Source organism: Calonectris borealis, chromosome 13 (assembly GCF_964195595.1).
Source record: "Calonectris borealis chromosome 13, bCalBor7.hap1.2, whole genome shotgun sequence".
NCBI lineage: Eukaryota > Metazoa > Chordata > Aves > Procellariiformes > Procellariidae > Calonectris > Calonectris borealis.
In genome coordinates this window covers 9,314,749-9,334,229 of record NC_134324.1, presented here as the reverse complement: position 1 = coordinate 9,334,229, position 19,481 = coordinate 9,314,749, and the positions used below count along the sequence as shown (strand labels likewise).

General features: G+C 48.0%; 1 protein-coding gene across 1 annotated transcript in view; it reads right to left on the bottom strand.

The window, feature by feature from the left end:
* GPC4 (glypican 4) overlaps positions 1–19,160 on the bottom strand; it is a 36,748-nt gene extending 17,588 nt beyond the window's left edge. The window contains exons 1-2 of the mRNA XM_075162045.1: positions 19,008–19,160; positions 4,424–4,815 (exon numbers count right to left, since the gene is read on the bottom strand). Of these exons, the coding sequence (XP_075018146.1) occupies positions 4,424–4,815; positions 19,008–19,116 (501 nt within the window). The 5' untranslated portion in view covers positions 19,117–19,160. The remainder of the gene's footprint in view (positions 1–4,423; positions 4,816–19,007) is intronic.
* Positions 19,161–19,481: the final 321 nt, after the last annotated feature.

Genomic DNA, 19,481 nt, shown 5'->3' with positions numbered 1-19,481 from the left:
CTCCTAAGCTAATGCCTAGTCCACATTCTGCATCCATGCTGAAAAGGCAGGAGCCATGGTTCAGAAGATGCAGCTGGAGGGAAGGGAGCTCACGCAGGCCAGCGGTGGGTTAGTTTATGCAGGTTCAGCGCTTCACCTTGTGCCCCATGGATGCCTCGTTAGAGATGAGGCAGCTCAGAGCAAAGGGGGTTAAAAACCCAGCGGGCTCTCGCTCCAGCTTTGGAGCAGCTGTGGGAAGGCAATCACCTACCCCCTTCCCAATTCTCTTCCGTGAACAGTTTGAAGAAAATTCCCCCCTTGGCTGCCATCATCACACTTCATTAGGGAAGAAATGCCGATACCAAGGAAGCTGAGCCTCCTCCACCCACCGCAAACATCTCCAGCAGCTTCCTCTCGGCTGTTAATGTCTCTTGAGGATAGTAGATGAGGAGGTAGATGTATTCCTCAAATGAAACTATGCATTATTTCATATGGCTCATATCTGTGCTTCCAAATTAAACACCATTTCTTGCACACAACTTTGAAGCGGCTGCCTTTCCCAGCATTCCCAAGGATGGGCTGGAAAACCCTTTCCAGCAGCCCAGCTGCTTTGGTGGCAACTGCACCTCGTGTGGCTTTCAGCACACAAATGCTTGTTGGAGAGGTGATTTGGGAGCCTCCAGAGCTCCCTGCAGCTCCTCAAATGATCGGACACAAGGGCAAGAGGGAAAAGTGGTAAGACAACCCTAAAACAACAGTTCATCAGCATAAATCTCCTGGGGGGCTGCAGAAAACTCTCACCACCACTGCAACTGCAGGAGGTCCTAGCCGCACGTCCCCATCTGCAGCTCCGCGGAGAGATGGTGACGCAAATGCAGGGATTTGATGTTGTGTGGCTGCACGCTTCATCCTTCACGCCCCTCCGCTGCTGACTTCCAGCCAGACCTCCCCTCCCAGCCCTTGGGTCAAGCAGGGTCCTCCCGACCCTACAGGGGCTCAGTCCTTGATTTCTTCTTCTTCTTCTTCTCCTCCTCCCCCCACAACGGGGACCTCCATCCCATACCTGTAGCTGATCTGCACCCAACAAGCCCCTGGGCACTTTGCCCTCAAAGGTGTCATGACCCTCGACTGGGCTGTGGGTTTAATCGCATGTAACTAATTAAGGGAACATCTCTGCAGCTTGAGAACTGCCCACTTGCAGGTTCTCACCCTTTTTCGGTCACTCTGGGCTCTGGCTTGTATTTGCTCCTTTTTTCCACCCCTGGCTGGGGCAGGAAATGTCACCGCTGGCAGCAATTTAACCCGGCTGATTTTAGGGCTTGTCAAGGGCTAAGTAGCAAGCGAGCCATTAGGGGATGGGCAGATTTCCGTCTCCCGAAGGCGAGGGCAGGAAGGTCAGGGAGAAAGCATCAGGCGTCAGAGAGAAGCGCTGGAGGCCCCCAGCCCCTCGCAGCCCACCTCAGATGCAGGACACGTCTCTAGCAGGCAGAAACGGCATCCTGGGTTTTCTGCTCGGATCTGCTGTTCAGGGCAAATCTGGAGAATTTTGCACTTTTTGGGTCCAAAGGAGGGAATTTGAGGGGTGAAGACTTGAGCATCAAAATTGTGGTTTTTAGACACAGTTTGAAAAAAGTCTGTGCTTTCTCTCCATTGTGCATTTGGGCAGCAGGATTCATCCAATGCCAAATGAAAGTTATTTCCTAGCATTCTGGCTTAGAAATCAAGCATACTTGCAGCTTGTCAGTATTCTCTCTTCTTTTCCCCCTTTACTCCCAAACTCACCCAAGAACAATACCCTTCTAAATGCATCTCCCTAGTGAAGATGTAAAAATACATAGGATCATTAAAAAGCCATCAAGGTTGTTCTCCTGTAAAGTGCTCTTTGCTCTCCTGATAGCACCCCAGGAAAGTAAAAAGCAGCTGGGTCTTGCAGTAGTTTGTATTTCTCCTCCTGAGGATTTTCAATTAAACATTTTTAACTTGCTTGTTACAAAACGCATTAAAAGTAAAACTAATTTGCATTACTTTGGACATTTTTTTCATAAAGAAGAATAGAAGATTTATCCCTCAAGTTAATCCCTGATATAAGCAGTCATCCCACTACAACTCCTGAGTAAAAATAATAAGGAAGCAAAGCCAATAGAGTCATTATCTAAAGCTCAGCAAAGCCAGGCTAATCTATATGTAATGTGGGAAGCCCCAAAACACAACCACAATGCAGCAGGCATAAAAACATCAGCTTTTAAACTTGCATATAGAATTTCACATTGTGTCTTGCAGAAACGTGATGTTAGATTTCCACTGAATGAGATTACAACACTATAGAAAAAATTATTATTCCTTCCACTGCTGCAGCTAAAGCTTAGGTATTCAGCAGCAGGGACTTTTGCTATCACTTTGAAAAGTCAATCTGTTGCAGGATTTCCAGTGCAACTTGTGAAACTGAAGTGGAAAGTGTGGTAACTGTGATCGTCCATGGTGCGTGAGCTATTTTTGCAGCTGAGTGGGTCTCTGGGTAACCTTCCACACTTGAGCAATTAATTCTAGAGTTGAAGGCAACTCTACACTCGAGGATCTTCAAAAGGGAAAGAGAAATCACAACGCCACCTCGGGTTCATGACTCTGATTCATAACAGATGCGGGGACCGTAGCCCTCGTGGTGCCGTGTCAAGTCTGGAGACGTTTTGATGAATTCTGAGCAGATGGAGCATAAACACGATCCCTCACCCATGCACGTTTACTGCCTATCAAGTGATTGCACATTCCCGAAAACTGTACTGGGGCTTAGCGGACAGACCTCCCACCCGAATACTTCATCCGCACTCTCCAGCAGCGAAAACCCTTTTTCCTTTTCTTTCTGACCACAACATCTACCACAACGCTACACAGGCAGAAACAAGAGTCACCAAATTTGAAACCCCAACCAAGAGGTCGGCAGGCTTGGCCAGTGACCTGACATGGAGACACAACTCATCCAGCACCAACCCTCCCTCCCACATCTCCTTCCCACCACGGGATGGCGTCCCTGAGGCTGGAGGATTTTGTGGTCTCGTAAGAGGGACCCCACATGTCACCCACGGAGCTCCGCAGCACCCATCCTCAAGGAGCGGGACACAGACATGTCTCACGTGAGAGTCATCACTATGAAATGGGGACTCAAGGTGTCCAAGGACTTAAACCTGCCACCGCTAACTTACAACTTGCTCCTGGAGCCTGGATATATTAGTATGGCAACTCTTTCCTTGCTAATATTCTCTGCCCTATCGCACACAGCAGGCTTATCACAGGCTGTTTTTCTCATTTCTCTTCAAGAAAAATTAACATGGAAGCAGATTTTTTTTTTTCTTTCCAGAAAGACAGTATTTTAGTATTATCCCTGTAAGTCAAAGCAATTTGAATGATTATCTCACTTAACGATGCTGCTTGTGCTGCCTCCAAAATTGCATTCTGCTTCTAAGAGTACCTGAACAGCTATTCTTTTCTGGTTTACTTCTTTTTTTTTTTTTTTTCCCTCTCTTTCCTTCCTGGCACTTAGGGTGATTCAAACTACTGCCTGCCCTTTCAGCCTGGCGTTTTATTACTCTGTAACCAGGTAGAGAGAAAGTAAACCTCTCTCTGCCCGATTAAATGATTATACTAAGTCTTCTATAGTCCACAGGAAATGAGCTGAGTTTGTTAAGAGGAAATTACTAATATTTGTTATCTCCCACAATCACTTTAAGGGGATTATTGACTACACCTGTTCCCTATACCATACAACTCAGACTAAGTTACAGACAAATCTCATGTCAAAAAAAAAAAAGTCACCCCACTTAAACCACTCCCAAGTGGTTTATAAGGAGAGGAAGGTAAACATTTAAGTGACCCACACTTCACATCTGTTTCACCCCCCAAAAAAGTGACTTCACCATAGAAGTCTGAGGTCTTACTCATGCTGCGTGTGTGGCACCAAGTACAACTGGCTCCTGCCCTGTGATACGGCTCCGGCTTACTGTTATCATAAAAGTACTGTTTGCTCATGCTAACAGCCTCTCCCCGTGCCTGGGAGCAAGGAGCAAATCATCAGCTGCTCCATAATAGATGCCCATAGCATCCATGCCTCGCTGTAATTTGAAGGCAGTATTAAGAAGAAGATACAGCCATTACACAAGCAAACATGGTTATTTCCACTGCAGAAGGTATTTAATTTCCTGCTCGTTGCTGTTCCCTAGACAGGAGGATAGCATCAACCTGGGGAACATCCCTGTACTGGGCTGCAGCACTGGATGGTGGTGTCCCCAGAACGTGACTCTACCACGCAGCGGCACAACCCACATAGATGGAATTTGGTTCCAGCCGCACTCGACTACCAGCAACGCCTTTAGGGACCTAATCAGGACAACAGGGAAAGACGCTACCTATGCAGGTCCATGGGACATGGGAATAATCACGAGACTGAGCTCACCGCGGACACTTTGCTCACGACGTCCCTTGCGACAGCGAGGCCCTGCGCGAAGGTGCGGGCGGCCACGAATGCTCGCGTCACTTGTAGCTTGAGCTTCCGCGGCACGTCCCCGAAGGGCTTCAGCTGCTCGGTGTACTTGCTGACGCACTCGAGGTACTCGTCCGTGAAGTGGTACTGGGGGTTGACCAGCCGGAACATGCGCTCCAGCAAGCGCGCCCAGAACTCGTTAAGCATCTCCTCCAGGTTGACGTTGCCACCCACATAGTACCGCTTCAGCTCCACGAAGAGGTCCTTGAACAGCTCCGAGTTCTGCATGTACAAACGGCCGTACGTCCGCACAAACATGTCATTCAGCGACTTCTCGGCATTTTCGAGAAGTTCTTTGAAGAACTCTAGAAAAGAAGAAGAGAAGTCATGGTAAACGCCGGCATTGGGTTGTGTGTTTGCACACTTCTACAACCACTGCCATTGCTTAACTGGAAAATTCAGCACAATGAGACCATCACCCAAATGAAATGGAAAGTTAAAGGATTCCCTAAAAATTTTCAAACAATTTATGTATCTCAAAATTCTTGATTACTCTTCATAAACCAACCCTCCCAACCTCTCTCCAGATCCCAAGACTTCCATAAGTGAAATCTCTTTTGATGCAAATCTGAATACCATGACAAAAGTCAGCAAAATGGAAAAAACAAACAAACAAACAGTTTCTTATGTTACAATTCAGTCATCTTAAAAGAAGCAATTTCAAAGCACAAGACTATCAGAAAGCAAAAAGAAAAAAAGATTTTTTTTTGTGTTAAACAGACATTTTGCACAAATGGGTCTTTCCTTTCAGTTCTTGTCAATTCATTTTCTGGAATGATCATAAGCCAGCCTCAAAAATTAACAAATTTTAATACATTTTAAAAACAAACCCAAAAATCTACCCGCAGGTTCCTTCTCCCGTCTTGCAAGTTTGTCAGCTCTGGGGCAAGGCATGTCTCTAATTACTTAATTGGTCCTGATTGCAGACGGGGCTTCAGATGTTTGTGGCAGTACAAAAAAAACACAATTAAGCCAGAATTTGCTCAAAATCCAAGGGCTAAACACTTGGCACAAGAACGAGAAAGAGATTTTTCAGATGACAGCGGACGGACAGGGGCCCTTGGGTTTCATCACTTTCTAAAAGCAAATCCCCACTTTGGTTCACCCTCGCGGAGCACCAGACAGTCCGGTGCCGGAGAGCGGCCGCTGCCGAAGCGCCATCACCGCATCTTGGCAGTGCCACATACGTCTCCGACTCCGATAACGAGCTGACCTGACGATGTCTGGCACGTCAGATGCATCTGTCGGGTCAGTTTAAAGAACATCCCCTGCCAAGACAGGGCCACCAAAGGCTTGGCACGCAGGTCTAAGCAAAGACGGCCCTACTGCAAAGCCTTTGCCTTGGAGATTCGGTGTAGATGAGTTCAATTAAAATAAAAAATAGGGAAGGGGTCCATTAAGCCAAATGCATTTGGGCCATTTTGGAACAAAACTCCACACTACGTGGCCTTGGGAAGGGTAGATGCCGGCGGGACAAACCATCACGTGCCGGCGGTGCTCACGCCGGGCTGCCACCCATTTGCTCCAACGCCACGGGGGACGTCGGCACCTCGGGGCGCGGGCACAGCCCCTTCACCCCCACGCACGGCGCAGGCGAGGAAGCGTATTATTTTATGCATGCCACCAGCAATTGAGGATTCTGACCTCTGGTTTTCTGTGACTCATATTCAACAAGTATTTTTTAATAAAACATGCCTCTGTGTTTTTTTTAATCCTCAAAGGAGTCATGTTTAGAGCCAGAAGTTGTTAGAAGGGGGGGGGGGGCAGGGAATATTTTGGCCCAGTGTGAATTTAAACCTTGTTAAAACGTATTACAAGTATGCTGAAGTTCAGATTTTCGTCTTCAAAGTGCTCCAGTACAAACAAAGCCTAACACAGAAAACATTTTCTGGAAAAACTGAAACATTCTTCGAGTTCCTGATGAACAAAGTCATGGGGCTCGGGGCCTGACATGGCTGTATATAATGCAGCCTCTTAGGAGCACAAGAGAAATGATCCAGGGAAGAAGAGATTGATTTCAAACACCCGACACGTCCTCTGTCCAATATCAGCAGGAACCTCCACTTTCGTTCCCATGACTGGCATTTCCTCTCCAGGAAGATTTTTTTCTGTTGAGTTTATACTATAGAGATTAGCTTGGTGTATATTAATTTCTAATTCACTTAATCATTTTGAAGGCTCACTTCCTTCCTTTGCCCAGACCTTTCAGTATCACCAAATGAGTTGTTTATTTAAATACTTGCATGCCAGGCACAAGGGCTGGCAGATGCATCAGCAAACTCTTCAAAAAGAATTAAGATTTTGAAATTATATTGATGGGAAATCTATCAAATACTTCCAACCACCAGTCTAAAGGAACCCAAAGTAATGTTTTAAGCCAGAAAAGTTATCTCAAGTAATACATCCATAATATCATAACCAATTTATTCTCCTGCCCAAACTCATTTTATTGGTAACACTCCAAAGTGGAAGTTGAATAAACTGTATCCAGGCTTTAGAGCACTTCATCTCTTAGCAATTTTTCATGTGGGCTAGAACCAGATATGTTCATTAATTAACCTGGGAAAAAAAAAAATGCAACCTAATTACCAGCAAATAGCTGTGCACCTGCAGTCTTCCAGTCAGCAGCTTTTCCTTGCCCGAAAGGAAGGTAAATAAAGGAAACGAAAACTTCCCACCAAACCCAGCCACTTCTAAAACCCCAACGCTGCAGGAGGAGGCACCACATACGTGCAAAGACGTCATTTCTGGTTCGAGTGCCAGCCAGTGTTTTCATAGGCAGAAAACACCCCTTCTCAAGTGCCACTTTCCAAAAGAGAAGGGGAGGAGGACAGAGGAGGCTGCGTGCCTGTGGCACAGAGTCAGCACCCACCCTCCCGCCCCACGAAGCTTCGCCACCGGCACACACCTGCATCCCCAAACCGTGCCGGATGGGACGCCCTGGTGACTGGCGCTGGTAGCTTGGCCCATGGGTGGCCTCGCTGGCACCTCAAGGCTCCTGGGGCGGGGATGAGGTTGGGAAGGTGGGGAGGAAGGATGCCGAGCAGGGGGACGGGGGGCCACCCCATGCCAGCGAGCGGGGATGGACCCAGCAGCAGGACATGCACGGCAACTAGCTGACATCTTCCTCCATGCAAGGCACAGCTGTTGCATTACCTCTTTTAACTTGGTCAGCAGCAGGGATTAAATTTTATATATACACACATATATATTATATATATGTGTGTGTGTATGTGTGCATGTGTATATATATATATATATATAAAATGATTATGATTTATTCTAGCTGTTGGCATACAACAAGTGTGCATCCTCAGTTTCTGTCTCCTCTTCAAGAAACCAGCTTGGGCACAGCAAGGAATATTAAGCTTTTCTTTGTGCAAACCATGGGCACAGACGTCTGCAACAAAGAGAAGAAAGCCCAAAAGTCCTTTTTATGACTTAAATGCTAATCTGGCCAGTAACTCCCTACATCTAATTAGACATCAGTTCTCCCCTTCACAGAAACAAGCTGATTAGCAAACACCAACACAACCCAGCATTAACCTTGCCACCACAAGAAGAAAAATGGCAGGTTCCTCTCTTACGTCTTGACTGTTTGCTGGGTAAAATAAATGACCACCTTTCATTTGTATTAGAAGTTGACTTGTTCTCAAACAAAGCAAACACACAAAGGCCTCAGTTGCTTATTTTACAGCACTGTAAAAGCACGTTTTACAGCTGTGTTGCAAGCAATCTGTACTCATTAAATTATCACTCTGACAGGCTTCCTGTGAAAAGCTGTCAAACGCAAACATTTTTCACAGACGACAAATCATACTTCGCCGGTGCTCTCCGAGACGCTGCTGCACAGAGGGATGGCAGGCTCTCTTTGCCTGCCAGTTATCTTGTTTAAACTCCCAGAACAAGGGCTGGCCCCTCTGTCGACAAACAGGCATAAGCACACACACAACACCAGGAAGGGCTTCACAAACTGACCCACGGGAGCGGCACAGGGCTGGAAGGTCTCTCTGGTTCTCCCAGCTAAGAGCAGAACACGGAGAGATGCCTGGGTTACACGGAGAAGACAGACCGCAGGCAAGGCGCTGGGCTAACGTGGCTCAGCCAGCTCTGGTCCAACCTGATATGGGAGCAAGTCCACATTTTACTACCTCAACCCATCTCAACTAAGCCCTGCTGATGCAAAGTTATCTTGTCGCTCGGGGTGATGCTCAGGAGGATGAGCGCAGGGCTGAGGGTACCAGCGCTGCCGTCCGCAGAGCACAGCTGAGCTGCCCAGTGGGACCAGAGCCACAAAACCTTTCCTAACCCCAAGAAGAAACTTTAAAATTTGTCTGTATTGCAAAATAAATCCTGTGGACACTATGGACTTTGATGCTGAAAGGAAGATGACATTTCCAATGCAATTAACTTTTAAAGATAGAAAAGGCAGTAGTCTGCATCCAGGCAATCTACACCTCTGGGCTCTGTTTATTCTTTTAACCTGTTTGAATTTCAGGGTAGAATTTCAATGCCCAACACTCAGGGAAAGCCTACAGATGTCATGAAACAGTAAGAAAGACTAGATGTGACATATCTGGTATTTCTGCAATAAGAGTCCTGGAAAAGAAAAAGAAATCTGTGCTTTTGAGCAAAGCCTTCCATAAAAGAGCACAGTGGGAAAACATAACCATAGTTACTTGGCAATTTCCTTTTTTCAGGTAATAAGATGTATTACCTGTTTGCAGCTTGAGGGCAGACCAGCTCCGCCAGTAACCCAGCGCAGGAGAGCACCGCACTTCCCCAAGGTGCTTCCACATCAGTTTCCACTGCCAGAATAACTCAAAGCAATCTTTCTTCCAAACTGCGGATACATGAGCTACTTGAAGAAACACAATCACTCCACCCACTGCGAGGCACAGGGCAAATCCCACCTCCGGATGATACATCCACTTCCTTGGATTTTTGTACCCAATTTTTTTTTTTATCTTGGATTCATAGGTCTCATCTTGAAAATATCCTTTTTTCAAGTAAGAAGGATGCAACATTTTCCTATTCTTTGTGCTAACATTTTCAGATATATTAAGAGTGGGATTTTCATACAAGAGGGCTTTTGATGAGGAGAGCCCGCTGCGTAGGGCACAGTCCTACCTAAATCAAAGGCAGCTCCTGGAAATTAGATGAACGCATCCAAGGGGCACATTCCCCTTCACCCACAGGCAGGTTTGGCATTTCTCTACGAACGCTGGTGACAGAAGAAGCAGCAAAACTGCCTGGCCTGAGCTGCCACTACTGGCACTGTCTGCCCCTCGGCAGGACCAAAGCACCGGTGTCCTCTGCCCCTCCAGCCATGCCCCAGGCAGGGAGTCCTTAGGGCTGAACCCACAGCCGACCATCATAGGAATGCAGAGTTTTGCCTTGAATTTCCTGATCTTCAGGAATGAAATGCATTTATTTCAGAGAATAATTTCCCCCGAGAGAAGCATGGCGCTCCACGGCACCCCGCTTGCTCCTCTTCCAGCAACTGCAAGGAGTCAAACCACAAGCAACTCAGGGCTCAGCACCAAAAATCCACAGTTCTTGGAGCAGAGGAAACCTTAACTGCAGTGCAAAAAAGGCAGAGTCTTATCCAAGAGCTCAGGAAGGCCGTTGAGCCAACATGCTCTCTACAGATGCCCATCTGTTGGCCATGTTCAAAAGTGTGCTGGTGTCCTTCCAAAAGGAGACCAGGGCTACCATGCACCTTTCCCAAAGGCCGCCAGACATCCTACATTTCCCATGCCCCAGGTTTGCTTAGTTTAGAGCTGTGTTTTCAATTGGCCTTATTCTGTTTGAGGTTTCTGCATTAACTATGCAAACAGATACCAGGTAGACATGCAATTACTCAACACACCTTAAAAAACAAATAAAACCAGGCTCAAGCACACGGAGGGAACATGCTGAATTTTTATGGGCACAATTAATTAGTTTCAGATAATTTGCCATGCAGCTTTTCGGGTATACTCTTAATATGTTGTCCAGATTATGATTAATTACGGGCCGTCTGTCTTACCGAAACCTTTAATTTACATGTCTGTATAGACAATTATGCTTTCTAGTGTGTACAGGAGAACACTACCACAAAGAGATTAATTATATTTTCTCATAAAATAGTTTACTCATAAAATGTCCACAACAGCAAAATGGATTCCCAAACGAACGCTCTTGCCCGAGCCGTGGCCCCGAAGGCTGTGCCGCGGAGGGGCCGGCGCCGGCACCGTCCCAGCGCCTTCGCAGAGGTGCATCTGTGGCTGCAAACTCCACCCTGCAGCTGCTCCTACCATGTGAAGCAAAATTCAATCCAGACAGATAAAAAGAATTTGGAGGAAGAGAGACGAATGTTTCACAGCTCTTTTCACCTCGAAGGTGAAGCTATCCGTAGCCATGCCACCTACTCCAAAGGAAAAAGAGGGTTTGGGTTTTTTTTTTCCTAAATGTGCCTCATTACTTTTAATATGCCTTCGCTTCCTTTATTGCATATACCGCATTTGTAATTTCCACCAGGGAAAAACAAACCATAGCTTAACAACCTTTTTCCAGAAGTGTTGAGAAACCGATGAACACATAGTGTTAACACATTTATTGAATATGAACTCAGGAAGGGCAGGGCAAACCCACAAGCTGTTTCTCTGTCCTGTTTTCAAACATGTGTTAGCACTTACTGACATGGGAAGAACTCTTCCGCGGAGTTTGAAGAAGTACAGGCTTAAATCATGCCAATGTCACAGCAACAGCCCCGACATGCGAACCTTGGAGAGCTGGGAGGCACAACATCTCCCCAAACTTTGCTTGATTAGTGAAAGGCTTCAAGACAGTAACAACAACTGGACTGCAACCTCATTGGAGAAAAAACAACCACTAAAAAACAGGATTTCTAGAACCTCTTGTTTCTTGAGGGCCCAAGAACATAATCTTCACCTGCACCCCGGGGCTGGCCAGAGCCCAGAAGAGCAGGGAAGAAGCTAAAAGACGGTGCGAGATCACCGCCATCACACTGAGACCGAGCTCGTTAAAGGAGTAAGAAGCAGCGAGGGGGGGTGGTGGGAACAGTATGGAGATTGCTGTCTGTGATTCAAGAAGCAAATAGCAGCACATCGCGTCCTGCTGCACATAATAGTCATCCCGTGAATTAGGAAAGCAGCAACAGCAGAAATGCCCTTGGTCCCCTCTTGGTCCATCCCGCTCTGCCGCATCCCACGCAGCAGGACGAGCCCAGCCTTCGCAGCCTCCTCGTCCCCATTTCCAGGGACCCTCACTGCTCACGCGTCCCGTTCTGGGTCAGCTATAGCAGGTTTCTCCCGCTGCTCCCATGCTGCCTCCTCCCCGAGCAGCAGGTTCTTCATTCCCAGCTCTTCCATCCTCCTCCTCATGACCGCAACTCAAGAGCCGACTTCCCCAATGCACCTCCCTTGCTGCTGCTTCTTTTCCCTCCATTTGCTTGCTCTTCCCTCCACTCCCCCCCCCCATGTCTAATTATCACTGCACCCGTTCCTCAATCTCAGCTGACCTTTCAAACACATCTATTATTTCTCAGCTGCTTTAACCTGCTGGCCCAGGTCCGTTTGGTACCAATGCACCAACTTCCCACCCCAAACAGCAAACACCACCTGCAAAATCTGAAGGCAAGTTCCTTCAGGTCGCCTCTCCATTCAGACGAGCTTTCTGGGACACTCACTAAGCTATTTCACACATACGTATTTTTCCAAGCCTCCCTTCCTATAACTGCTGTTGAAGATCTTGAGGAGGACCCGTGCTGCTGAACGGTGGGGATGGTTTTCTCATTCCTGTTACCTCAGTTCCTCTCATCTTGTTATATTTGCACAGAAGCTCTTCCAGTTAAGGCCACCTCTCTTATTTGTATATTACCGTACATTTAACACCAACAAAACAGCTCCAGCTCTGCACCGGTGGAATATCACACCCCCAAGCCCACCACGAGACCCCAAAAACACCACCGATTCAACAGGCATCCAGGGGAGCAGCTCCCAAGACCACGCAAGCAATGAGAGCCCACACATCGCCTAAGTGGCTCCTTGGTGGAGGAAGGAGGAAAAGAGAGTTAATTTTAAACGGACAAACAATAGCTCATTGACTGGTTGACAGCAATTAGTAACCAGAGAGCACCAGGCACCGTTTCCTGTAGCCAAGTATAAAGCGCGCTGCCCGCATCTTTGCTTTTGACAAAAAGCCAAAAGGGTAAGAGCCGTTTACCTGCGATCTGAACAGCAGAACTGCTCGGACCTGAGATAGCAGAAGACCGTTTGATCCCTCCAAGCCCATACACAAAGTGGTTTTGCCCATTGCTGAAGTCTTTGCTCAGTTACAAAATGTAGTCTCTCCCCCCACACACTTTGAGATCTCCTCCTCAGGGACAATTTGACCTCAGGATCTTTCTGAGCCTCCTAAAACAGAGGTGCGGTCCCCCACTGTCAGACAAGTATCACCCTTCTCAACGAACAAGACTAAAAATCACAGTGGTTTACGTACCTCCTTAAAAATCTCCAGATGGAGAGGAGCCAGTTAAAAGAAAACAAAGAATAAACAAACTTCCACTGTACAGACAGCAGACAATTTGTTTCATTATTGTTGCAGTGAGTGGGAAAGCACAAACAAAAGCCTGCAAGTGGGATTCTCTAGAGGAAGTGTGTTGGTGGTTGCTCCCTCCTGCTTCTCCTAAATCACTCCATCCCTACCCCAGGCAAGAACAGGTCTGAAACCAAGTCTGAAGGACTGGCTCTCAGCAACCGCTGCTTCTGCAAAACTGGGACCTGGACCTTCCCACTGTTTTCTGCCCTGGTTGGTATAAGGTTTGGTGCCGTCCCTTTCTGGAGAGGGAAGAACGACGCTGTGCCTTCATCTAGACGTGAGTGGCAGAAAATAGACTGTATTATTTGTATGTTAACGACGCAGTGATCATGGGTGCACTCGCCAGAGGATAGGTTGTAATGACAGAGCTCTCTCCACCACACAGATTTATTCAGAAGCACAAACACCACGTGGCTCTGGCGCAGCAAGCGTCCAAGGTCCACCAGGTCTCTATCTCAGCACTCCTGCGGTGCCACAACACGCAGAGCTGCCTCCTGCAGAGATAAATGCGCCGGCAGCCAGGACTATCCCCACGGTCCCGGGTGGCACAGACACGGCAGACCCTGGCACACGAGCAGGATGAGGCCCCGGGTCTCTGCTCTCGCAGGCAGTTTCCAATAAAAGAGTTAATGCCAGATGAAGGTCCCCAAAGGGCAGTTATTTTGGTAAGGCGGAGCGCCCCGATGGTCTGCCAAATTCTAACTATAGGAGCGGTGGGCTGGGCACCTGCGGGGCTCGTCTTTCACCGTTTGCCTCCGCACTGCCCAGAGCAGCGGAGAGACCACCGAAAGCTTTCCCCTGTCCCTCCTGTGTCATTCCCAGTTATTAATACTTCCCAGCCACGCAACCCGCTGTCCCAGCACACCTCCCTGCTAACTCCTACCTGGAGACAGCAGCTGGAAGCCAAGGGTTATCTGAACAATGAAATCTAAATTCAGAAATGAGATTACAGGGTTTTTTCCCCAGTTTCAGCAGAGTTTGGAAGGTATTTGGCCAATGCTCCACCTGACTAGTCACTCGGACTCAGCCACAGCCCAGTTATTGGAAGTAATTCATGCACCCAGAAGTAACAGAGGGCTCGCGCTAGAGATCAAGGGCACAATCATGCATTATACCTGCCCAACACAAACACGGAGCCCACAAACAGGGGTCCCTCTCCAGCCCCTCTGCCCGGTCCCAGCGCGGCAGAGGAGCGGGTGCACCACGGCCTCGAGGACCCCTGGCCGGCTCCTGCTGCTTGGGTTCGGTTTCTTCCTGCTCATTGTCCCAAAGGGGTTTCGGTTTACACTTCTGTATTTGTTTTACCTTAAATGCTAATAGAAAAGTCAAGGGGAGCAGATCGGAAACGGGACTCTCGGCATTTAATAGCTTCCCAGATGCTGGCTGGGCTGTGCCGTTTTGTACAAATCCTTCTGTCGCTTGGGCACTGGAACGCCAGACCTACCGCCTGCCCAGCCGGGGACAGACCATCTCACGTTCGTCTCCTATACGTATCATCCCTGTACAAAAAGGGCTGCAGAAGCTTGCTCGCCTTCCCTAAATCCAGAGCGTGCAGAAGAAAGGGACAAGACTTGGTTTAAGTGCAACAGCAAAAGCGTTTGTGAAATGCAGGGGCAGGAGAACAAGCAGCCGCTTGCCGGACTCGGCCCCGCAGGGCAGAGACTTAGCGGCCCCTCTGCTCACGGGGCCTGGGGACTGTCTGCCTAATCACTCTGCAACCAGCCTATTAGGAAAAAAAAAAAAAAAAAAAATCATTTCTCCCCCCACAAAAGACCTGGCACAGCAGTTACATCTTCTGAGATATTCAGGAGGTGTTTTTAATAAGAAAAAACTGAGAACATCTTATCTAGGAAGGAAGAGAATAGCAGAAATGCTGAAGAAGAGTTATGGGCTATGTCCTGTCCCTGCTCCAGCTCCTCAAAACAGCTGAGCAATTTCCCCAAAGCACTGCTTGGCTAGCACAGATCCCAGCGTGGAAAAATTCAGCCCGAAAGGGCAAAACAGGTGAAAGTTCGAGTTTAATAAATGGAACCGAGCGTTTATGCAGTCTTAATGTCACCATTAATCCTATTAATGTTATTAATCCCTGGGAGAGGGAAGGGGAGAGCTAACTGGTGAAGATGAGACAAGGCAAAGGAGATTTTTTTAAAAAAAAAAAAGGGGGGTGGGGTGGTGTTTAAAGCCCTGACTGCTATAGCTGCTTCTGTCGCATGAGATGTCACCACAGTCACACAGCTTTGTGGCTTTCCCATGGCTGTCATTGTCACGGAGGGAGACACTAACATGGCCAGAGAATCTTACCCACGAATTTCTCAATGAAGCCCATAAACGTATCCGAGATCATGCATGCTAGAAAAAACAGCAAATCTTCACCTCTAAAACATCTAGCAATGGGGAATCCGACAACTCCCAAAGTATTTTTTATTTTATCAAAAAAGCGTTTCCCTTACTGCTGAAAATATTCCTTGGTGCTACACTGGGATCAGGCTAGTGGTTTAAATTACAACAGAAGAGACCCCCAGGAGCATACATAGCTGTGCTGTAAGCAAATATTTAGACAGGATATGTAAGATATGGGACTCCAAAGCTGCAGTCTTCTCCCAGTGTCTGGAAACGGAACACGCGCAGGAGGATCTGACACTGTCACATTACGCATTAGGAGCTGAAATGCCTTCTGGTCAGCCCTCTGGGGACGGATAATCAGCAACTTGTTCCATGCTCCTGATTAAGAGGAGATAATCCATTTCTGTACGGCTTTGGTGTCAGATCAGAGCAATTCTGGCAATGGTTCCAACGGCACACAGCACTCCGGCAACAGCTGATGCAAACGCTCCAGAAGCCACGGGGCATCACAGCCTCCATCCAAAAGACGTGACGCCACTTCGACTGTCCTTTTGCAGCGGCAACTGCTGCAAAGGTCAAGCACATAACGGAGGCAGCACGGGTTTGCCTGTCCCCTCGGACCTGAATGTCAAGGCTGAGAGGTTAGCAGCCAGAGAACCCGCTACAAAGACGCTGAAAGAGCTGGAGGACAGCGTTTGCTGCTTGAGCTGCATCCTGGAGTGGTCTTTCGCAGCACGGGGATGCATCACCCTGCAAGAGAAGCGTTCGTCCCACTCGCTGGGAGACCAGTTAAGTGAAGTGATTTCAGTCTCCGCAATAACTCATCTTGCCTGCTCAGTCCCTCTACACAGCTGTAGCGCAGAGGATTTCTCTGTGCTTGGCTCATTTTGTGTCAGCTTCATTTTCGTTTGAATGGATTTTGCTACTAGCAATGAGGCAGCCCTAAAGAGCTGCAAATAAAATCAGAGCATGGGCCCATGCAGAAGAGCAGCTCTGGAAGGGATCGCATCCTTTTCAAATCTCATACCTAGAGATCAGGACAAATATGTGGGTCTTGATCATCTCCCTCTCCTCTGGGTTGGGCACATTACACCAAAAAAAGTGGGAAGAATTACGCTGGACAAGGAGAACTCAAACGTGCAAGGCAGAACAGACCACAGCTGACCCGATGACCAAGCACCAGGACCAAAGGAAACACCACACCACACGCAGCCGATCACTCAGGAGGAGGCTCTTAAAAACCAACAAAACTACCACAGCAGTCTCGCGCATGGCACTCCAAAATTTTTGCAGAAGAGTCTGAGAACCTGAGACGGGAGATTCCCCAACTGCCCCAGCCACCAGCCCCAGTGCTGCTGAAGAGGGGGTGCCTTCAGCCCCCAGATGACTGGGCTGGAGGGAGAGAGGCAGTCTTGACTGAAAGCCTTCCAAGAGGTAAATGGACAGTAATCAGTTAATCTCTGCTTCCACCCCAGGTAAGATTGAAAAATCCCTAAATCAGCTTTGTCTGCAGCAAATGAAGACTGAGATCTGATATTAGCGAACACTCAAAGACGGGGCCATTAGGCTTTGGGACAAGCTGAGGAGGTTGCTAATTCTCCTTCATTAGTTTCGTACAGGGCAGAGAGACACCCTTCAGGGACAAGCTGGGCACAGTAAATCCAGCTTCCAGCAACAGGCTCGCATCATCCCCTTCCAGATTTGCCTGTCAAGGACTACCAGGGCTAAGATCAGGATGAGACCAGTACAGGACACGCTGCGAGGGGCTCACGGAAAAACCATGCAGCACAAACAAAACAGCTCGTACAGGGCTCCATATCAAAGCTCACCCATTTTGAAGCCTTGTGCTTTGACAGGTATCCAGCTCCGCTTAGCTTAATATCCCCCTGCCGTCACGCAGCCCTGCAGCCATCCCTCAGCCTACAAACGGGCAGACACACCTAGCAATACGTCTGCACCACGTCAGGGATGCTAATACAGTGAACCGTGCATGCTCTTTGTTTTCAATGCTGCATTTCAAAAAGCCTCGTCGTTCATTTAAGGTGAAGCAGATGCTGTTCCTCTGGTCTCTTTGAAAGGGCTTATCTATGGGCTGGATTTCATTAAGTGTCTTGTTCTGCATTTAATAAGCTTGCAAGTCTAGACACTTTGGTTCTCTCTCTATCACCCCTTTGGTGTACCAGCAGGTAGAGACAACAGAGGTTAAGAGGGAAATATTTAGCTAGCAGATTTAGATGCTATCAAGATGATTGCGTAATTCCACTTTGACTCACTGCAATTTCATACCCAGGGACTTTTTCGCTCACCTGAGTGCCAACCCCTTTTGAAAGAAAGGGGCTGCTACCTGCTGCAGTAGAGTAGAGGAGGTCCCTGGGACGTTCAAGGCACAGACTTTGGGATATTAGTTAAAAATCCACGTTGAACCAATGACGGAACAAGGGAGAAAAAGGTCCAGAGGAGCTGTGCGGTGGAATTGCCCTCTACTACCAGACGGCGATGACGATGTACGAGCAGTACAAAAGTCTCAGCAACCCAGTCCTCTTGACTCTTCAAGTATTTCCATGTGCAGCTGCGTGTCACCTCATTCCCCCAGCCCACCAGGACAACCCAGGCAGGAGCCTGATGCCCTGCTCCTCCCTCCTGGGGATGCCCAGGCGCAGGGGACGCAGTGACCGGGAGCACCGAGGCACCTGCAGAGCCCCGTGGGAACTGCCACCACCAAGAGCTCAGCAGCAACACCAAGAGATGCTGCTCGGACCTCAAGATGGGTGCTGTGCCCGATGCCTGGGCATTGACTTCAGCTGTTTGCAAGAGCGATGTACCAAGGCGTTCTCGAAAGAAAGGCGCCTGGCTGCCAGGTAGGCAACGCTGGAAGGGTGTGTGCCAGCTACCTCCGGAGGCAGTTTCTTCCTGCAGCTCCCATGAGCCGGGCATGCCCTATGGAGACCCAGTCTGACGGGACACCGCTGCGGATCCAAGTGCAATGCCGAGACCAGTCATTTGCTTATCAGTCAGCAGTTAGCGTCACTCGAGCAATGGGAACTCAGCCGAGACTTTGTTCATTTTGCTTCTGACCCTGCATCACACTTGAACCCTCGGCCTCCGCACAAAACCAGCTCTGTATTTATCTGCTGCTCTGCTTAGCCCCAAAGGCTAAGTGTGATGGATACAAATCCTGTTGGTTCACAACAAGCTGGGAAAGATCAGCATTTTTGTGGATCGGGGCTGCAAGATGTGCACGTCACAATTACACATGCTGCAGAGATGTACTAACAAAACTAACTGCAATCTTACATTAAGAGCAAAATGGTTTTTCAAAAGATTAATCAGAAGGAAGGATCTCTCTCTTTGGGAAACAAGCAGCCATAATCAGCAAATATTTCTCTCTCACGGGATTGCAAAACAAGGCATGCTCTGCCCTCTGAGCCATGAGTCATGAACTTCCCCAGCAAAGGGGGAAGCAGAGCAGAACCACTGCATAGAGAACAACAGGATGGGGATTTTTTACATTTTATCCCAAGAAGAACAAGTTCAAGATCTCAGCACTTACCATCAAACTTCTTATATCGGGAACTAAACATGGTTTGTAAGTGATTGCTAAGCTCTACGACGGCGTTTCTGAAGTCGTGTTTACTCTGCTGACTGTACTTCTCTTCCATTTCTTGAGAGCAGCATGTGTAGCCTTGCGAGCAGACTTTCAAGTGGTCACCTGAAAAGCAGAGAAGAAAATATCCCGAGTTAAAAGGATTCTCCATGCAAGGGCAAAGATGTCAGCTTGCAAGGCAGGGGGTGCGAGGACCCGCAGCACCGTCTCCTCCCAAGGAGACCCCCCCTCACTGCAAGCGCTGGACCAGGCATATCAAAACCTGATTCTGTAGAGAAACTTTATAGCAACACATGTAAATACCACGCCTTGTCTTTCTGCAAGAACATTAAAAAGTGTCCTCTTATTTATTCAGTTAATAAAGGGAATAAACAGATACTCATCTTGCACAATATAATTTGAAGAACCAGCAAATTGATC